Source organism: Silene latifolia, chromosome 2, assembly GCF_048544455.1.
Source record: "Silene latifolia isolate original U9 population chromosome 2, ASM4854445v1, whole genome shotgun sequence".
NCBI lineage: Eukaryota > Viridiplantae > Streptophyta > Magnoliopsida > Caryophyllales > Caryophyllaceae > Silene > Silene latifolia.
Window position 1 is genome coordinate 18,618,182 of NC_133527.1, and position 7,373 is coordinate 18,625,554.

The following is a 7,373-nucleotide window of genomic DNA, read 5'->3' on the forward strand; positions in this document are numbered from 1 at the left end:
TAGACTTATGTTTTTTTGGAGTATTTTTTGGTCCGTGTGGTTACAGATCGGGTCGGGTCAGCTGCAGGTCAACAAAGCTCGGATCATGTTTAAGTCGGGTTGGGACAATTGGGGGGTTATACTTGGGGGCATTTTTGCAGGTCTACTTCCAACTTCCAAGTATAGTGAAATCACGAATGACTAATTGAATAGAACAATGATAAATTGATAATACAGTGAGAGACATAGTTTAATGCAATGCTAATAACTTCATCTGACATTTCACTCTTAGGTGTAGGTGCCTTATATAATTTGAATTGGTTCGTCGGACTCTTGGATTTGGTTAGGTCAAAACTCCGTTCAAGATTGGTCAAACCAAATTCGAGCCCAACCCTGTGCATTAGAAAACCAAAGGTATGCATCATAATAAATTTACCATGCTTTAGGAACCCTGCATGTATTATATTATTTATATATGTATAATAGTCTAAGTAAAGCTGCCGTCTAATTCGTCTCTAGAATTGATGGAGCTCCCTGGAATTCTGACGAGACTTGCAATACAAAGATGGACAGGAGTATCCCTTGACGATTTTTTTAGTTTAAATGCTTCAGTTGTTTCAGCATATTGATCATACCATACGAGATTGTGGGCATCCTTGTCAAAATATCTACGGTCAAACAGTAAACGAGGAGGTCCGTCCTTTGAACAAGCAACAAGAGCAGATCCCTGAAAATTTAATGGAATATCATACGTTTTGCTCCATGAATCTTCATCTCCATACTCTTTCATGATCCATATATTATTATAACAAATAAAATTCACCAAGACGCAGGTATAAACATCTATCCAACACTCCAAGTTCTACAAGAGTCGAACACTTTACTGCAACAGGAAATCTCAAGTCATCCTTCCATGTTTCTGAGGATAGATCTAAACGCGCTATTCTATAATTTGGATAGTTACTTTCTTGGTCATCCACGGGTGAAACAATATAGTGTAACATATTGTTTGCAAATACTACGCTGCTGTATTGTTTTTGAAGATAAAAACAAGACGAACCCTCAGCAGGTGTAAGAATAACGCACTTCCATAAATCATCCTTGAAGCTATAAATATACACATCTCTTGCACTCTTTTTATAAACTCTGCGTGTGACAACTATCTTATAATCATCATGTTTACCATCATAACCAAAACCATATGATAATTCCCCGCTTTTCAAGAATTTCAACTTCGAGAAAGGGAAGGTTGGTTTGAATTTGAAAGTATGAGTTGAAGGGTTGCATATGAGGAAGCACAATACATTCCAATTAATGACGAGCGGGCGAGTAACGAATAGGCAAACCAAGCCGTTGCACGAGCCTACAGTAAGTAGATACTCACGGTTACCTATGATATTATTAGGCCAATATACTTTGATGGATTTCGGGGGAAGATAAATATCATCAACAACACAAAGGGAATCGACTTGGGTATAGAAAAGGGTACGACTATGTCGAAATTTGGATACGAGGGATTTGTTAAGATGGAGTTGAATAAAGAGGGAACTATTAATAAGAGTGCACCAATCTTTGCATACAATTTTGAAACGTGATAGTATTTTCACTGGAAGCCTAACCAGTATTTCGAGGATCACATCGGATGGGATTTGATAGGCTGCCATTCCAAGAGTAGCACAATTAATTGTTGGAATTTTAAAAGAGGAATTGTGTAATCCCGAAATTTATGTAATCCTATATTCCTATAAGTTATAAGGCAGTATCTTGGGTTGCTGCTTATATCTTTTAACCTAATATCTTCTTTGACTTTAGGAAATTGATTAATGCTAGGAGTCTAGGACTCAGTTTCCTAAAGCTCCTTCTAATTAATTTTTTGACAATATCCTTTTATTAAATTAAATAATACCCCGTGTTTTATATTAGAGATAAAGTAAGGAGTAAAATTTAGATTGTGTTATACAATAATATTTGAATCAAATAAAGTTTGAAGTGGCAGGTACGCTAAATGACCTTTACCCGCTAATTTGTGTGATATCTTAGGTTAAGTCGATAACTAAAGGTAGACACGAATATCATTATTGTCAAGAGAATGATAAGGTGTCACACTGCTACCGAGTGGTCACATATCACTTTCTCATATACATACATAATGTAGGCCTTACAGAATGGAGAGACAATTGCGTAAGACCTAGCTACCATTTGCCGTTGCTGCAAATACCCCACTATATTCCCCGTACATACATGATCAGAAGAATGAACACAAATATGCGGAACCCAATCTGATCGTTGTCATTGCAGTCCCCAAAGAATGTCATGTTAAGCCTGAGATCGGTTTTGGTATCGAAATTGAAGAGCAAGTGGGTCATGGTGGTTGTGGTTGTCGGAGCAGGACGTGGTGTTGCGGTTGGTTTTGTGAATTAATTTTGGCATTTTAGTGTTTAATTCAACCAAGTAGCAGGGTACAACGGAAATTGTGATTTTGTGAATTAACTTTCCGGTTAAGGGATTCAAGTATTCAACCACTAACTCCGTTAAGTTTCGAAAAATCCCACAAATTTCTCTCTCTTTTAGTCTCTTTTGTCTACTATTCGGTCATCTTCTAATTTCATCACTGCATTAACCCAAAAAAGTATTCATCTTTTCATTTTCTTAAAATTGAAAGCAGCTGTAGCTTGTAGCCTAAAGCTTCATATTATTGCCATTATGATTTGATTATGCATCAAATTGCTTCAATCTATATACAATCTTGAATAAGAGTCCATTCGCCAACCTCCAAGGCTTCCCCCGTTATCGATATCGGGTTTTTGGTCTCTGTTATTGTGATTAAATGTCCTACTTTATCTCTGGATCTCAAATGCCAAGTATGCGTTTTTCTCATACTTGAATTGGATAAGGTTTGTATGAATAACCATAGTTGAACAAACTGAAGGACGCCCTCATAACCATAGTTGAACAGACTGAAGGACGCCCTATAGAGGGCACTAACGATGACGAACTTTTGCTGAAACTGACATTAAACAAAGCATGGCATACTAATGGTTCCAGGCCCAACAAATTATTTTGCTGCAAATTGATGATGATGATGACGACGTGAAGCCTTAATGGAAAGACTAAAAATGAAATTTGTGTTTCAAAAAGGAGTTAAAATAAGTAATTTAGGTGTGCCCAACAAACATTACAACACATGAAGTTAAGGACGTTTGTTTTCGGGTCCTTAACTGTAAAGTTTGAACGTTGAATCCCTTAACTGGAAAAAATGGTAAATTTTGGGTCTTTTTTTTAGACCTGGCAAATCGGGTTAACGGGTCGGGTTCGGGTCAGGCCATTTCGGGTCGGGCCATTTCAGGTTTCTCAAATTTTCGGGTTAGCTCGGGTCGGGCCGGGTCATTTCGGATTTCGGTCATTTCGGGTTTATTTGTCGGGTCTATTTCGGGTCAAGCGGGTCGGGTTATTTTGGGTCAGGTCATTTTCGGGTCAATAATTAAGAGAGAAAAAGGCATTTCAAGTCTTTTGGGGTCAATTAGAGTTATATTTTGTCGGGTCATTTTTCGGGTTGAGTGGTTTCGGGTCGGGCATTACGGGTCGGGTCTGTTACGGGTCCATGAAAGCTTGGGTCATTTTCGGGTCGGGTCGGGTCAATTCGGACTTCGGGTGTCATTCGAGTGCGACAGTTCGGGTCGATTTCGGGTCTCGGGTCAACCTTTTCGGGTCGGGTCAATCGGGCCGGGTTGATTTTGCCAGGTCTACTTTTTTTACCCTTAACTCTTAAATTAAATTCTCTTACCCTTAACTCTTAAATTAACTATTGCGCGTCTGTTTTTTTTTTTTAAAATTGAAGAAAAAGTAAGGAATAAGATTTAGATTGTGCTACCATAATACAACAACAACAACAACATCAGAGCCTTAATCCCAAAATGATTTGGGGTCGGCTGACATGAATCATCCTTTCGAACCGTCTATGGGTGAACGCAAGCCTCAAAATGCGAATAAAAAAAAGGGAAGATGAAAAACAAAAAGGAAGAACGAAAAATGTAATGGAAAGGCAAGGTAAACTTAGGGGTTTTAAAATCGAATTCCGTCTTTCTTTTATAAAAACTTAAAATTTAAATCGAGAGAAAAGATTGAAAGGATTTTTAAAAACCGAAATAGAGTTAAGGATCCGGAATGAACCGGGTAAAATCTATAAGAAAGTGGTTGGTGAAAAAGTGTAATAAAGGAGAGAAAAATAAATAATTTAATTTCTTTAAATTAAATAAAAAAACATTAAATCTGTCAAAAAACATCAGATACTAAAAATCCACATGTATCTTTTCCCTCCATTGTGCCCTCTCCGTCACCATACTCTCCTCAAGGCCCAGAACTCTCATATTGTGCTACCATAATATTTGAACCAAATAAGATTAACGAAGATAAGCGGCCATTCCAAGAGTAGGATAATAATTAACCAAGATTTGTTCAAAAGAGCAAAAAAACAGCAGAAGAATGAAATAATACATGCATGCTTGCCGACATATGTGATCTTATATCTTATAACCAAGAATAGTTTTAGCTATGTATCAAAAGCGCAATTGATGATTTTTGTTCTCATCTAAATCATTTCCGGGTTGCTCTATATAATCGAAGGAACTCCCTGGAATTGTAACGAGACTACTTGTTATACAAAGACGGAGTAAAGAGTTCGATGATAATTGTTCTAGGTTGAGTTTGAATGTTTCGGTTGTGGCATCATGTGGATTATACCACAATACGCGATGGGTGCTGGTGCCGCCGCGGCAATCAAAATCTGTGTACACAAACAGTAAACGAAGAGTTCCTTCCTTTAAAGGCGCAAAGAGAGTAAGATTGTGAGAACCTCGAGGAGACCATGTACCCAAACAGTAAACGGAGAGGTCCTTACACATGATGCTCCACGAATAATCGTCATCTCTATATCCTTTCATCACCCATACATTATGGAGACCATGCCTTTCTTCAAGACATAGGTATAAACAATCATCCAATACTTCAAGCTCGATATATTTCCAACCCTCTACTCCAGCAGGAAAACTCAAGTCATCCTTCCATGTTTCTGAGGACATATCAAAACGCGCTATTAAATAAATTAAATCGTTATTGTAGTCATCCACAAGTGAATAAGCAATATAGTGTAGCATGTTGTTTGCATATACTACCCTGTCTTCTACTTTTAAAAAATAACTCCAAGTCGAACCCTTGGCAGGAGTATGAGTAGCGCACTTCCATAAATCAGCCTTGATGCTATAAATATACACATCATTGTCTCTTACATTCTTTTTGAAATATGTGTGTGTGATAACAAACTTATAATCATCATGTTCGCCATCATAACCAAAACCACATGATAAGTCCTCATTTTCCGGGCAGTTGAACTCAGAAAAAGGCAAGGTTGGTTTGAATTTGAAAGTACGCGTTGAAGGATTGCATATGAGGAAGCACAAAATACTCGAACAATAGAGGGCGTCGTCTCTAGTAACGCATAAGCAAACCAAGCCATTGCACGACCCTATAGCATCAACATGTACATCATCCAGACCGTTTCTAATGATATCTTTAGGCCAATAATACACTTTGATGGGTTTTGAGGGGCGATAAATATCATCAACAACACAAAGGGAATCGTAGTCGGTATAGAAAAGGGTATGATTATGTCGATAGTTGAATACGAGGGATTTGTTAAGATGGAGTTGAATAAAGAGGGAACTATTGATGAGAGTGTACCAATCTTTGCATACGCTTTTGAAACGTAGTAGTGATCTTACCGGAAGACAAACCAGTATTTCGGCTATCACATCTGATGGGATTCGATAAGCTGCCATTCCAAGAGTAGCACAATAAATTGTTGGAATTTTGATAAACAGTATTATGGTAATAATACTGGGTTTTGAGGGGCGATAAATATCATCTGGACGGTCCTATAAGCTTAAGCTCCAAGGCAGTAATTTGGGTGGCTACTTATATCTTTTAACCTAAAGGCTACGGTCCATATATACTCCGTATTATGGTAATAATGAATATCTAACCTACTAGTATCATCTTTGACATTAGGAAATTGATTATTGGTAGGACTCCGTTTCCTAAACCTCCTTCTATCTAATTTGTTGGCAATATACTCTCATTAAATTAAGTATTACGTGTATTTTATACTAAAGATAAGGTAAGGAGTAAGATTTAGATGTGTTACCGTAATATTTGAACCAAATAAAGTTTGAAGTGACACACCCTCAATGACCCGGTTTAAGCGATGACCCGGTTTAAGGTTGCCACTATTGCTCCCGACTGAATGTTGTGTTGCCAGCTTTTCAAGGGGTTTGCTAAACGTCGCCCCTAGTTTTGCTAAACGTCGCCCCTAATTTTACTATTTTGCCCCTTGCTACTTTATACACCATCACTTCCTTTATTTTCATTTCCGTGTTCAAACTATTTCCGCCTCAAAACCCGCTTCAAAAAAACAAGAAATTCAAATCTGTTTGAAAAATAAAAACAAAAATCGGAAAAAAAAAAGCCGTGAGGGTGACGACGGAGGATCGGGAGACGGTGATGAGTAGTTATAGTATTTATTAGTGATTTGTTTCACTGGAGTTGTTGTTTGTTTTTTCTGTTGAACATTTAGTTTTTTATGTTGAACATTTTATGTTAGACTTGTTACGTTATTTTATTTTTTTTGTTGAACATTTTATGTTAGACTTGTCGTTTATGGCGTGACTTAGTACTAACCAAATGTTTTTAGTAGTTTTGTAACAAAAAAAAAAGACTTAAACGTGTAGAAAACACGAAATGGCCTAGGCCAAAATGGGTAGAAAACACGAAATGGCCTGGGCCAAAACGTGTAGATTACATGTTTCAGCCTGGGCCAAAACATGTAGATTACATGTTTTAGCCTGGGCCAAAACGTGTAAAATACATGTTTCAGCCTGGGCACAAACTTGTTTTCTACATGTTTCAGCCTGGGCTGAAACGTGTAGACAACATGTTTCAGCCTGGGCACAAACGTGTTTTCTACACGTTGGAGCCAATTTTTTTTTTTTTTTAAAATTTTTTTTATTTAAATGACGAAGTCTTAGATAAATATTTACGCTTATTTCCGTTAACTATGTTTTAATTAACTTGTAGCAACAATTTCCGTTAACTATGTTTTAATTAAAAGCGACAATGAGTGAGAAGAAAAACAACGAAATAAAATAGATGATACGATTAATAATCATTGTAATATCGATAATGTTGTTCGGCATTCCAATCATTTTCGAATTGCTTTCCGTCGTAATTTTCATTAGTATACGATTCACACATGTATTGGAAAAATGGGTTATCGTCACCCATTTCCGACTCAAGATAAAAAAAATTGTGTTTAATAGTTTTTAGAGAGAGAAGGGCAAACT

The 7,373-nt window shown here is 37.1% G+C and overlaps 1 protein-coding gene across 1 annotated transcript; it reads right to left on the reverse strand.

Moving 5' to 3' along the window:
* Positions 1-4,535: 4,535 nt before the first annotated feature.
* LOC141635517 (F-box/kelch-repeat protein At3g23880-like) lies at positions 4,536-5,813 on the reverse strand. Its single transcript, XM_074446711.1, has one exon. The coding sequence runs from the start codon at positions 5,811-5,813 to the stop codon at positions 4,536-4,538; it is 1,278 nt and encodes a 425-aa protein (XP_074302812.1).
* Between the last annotated feature and the right edge of the window lie 1,560 nt (positions 5,814-7,373).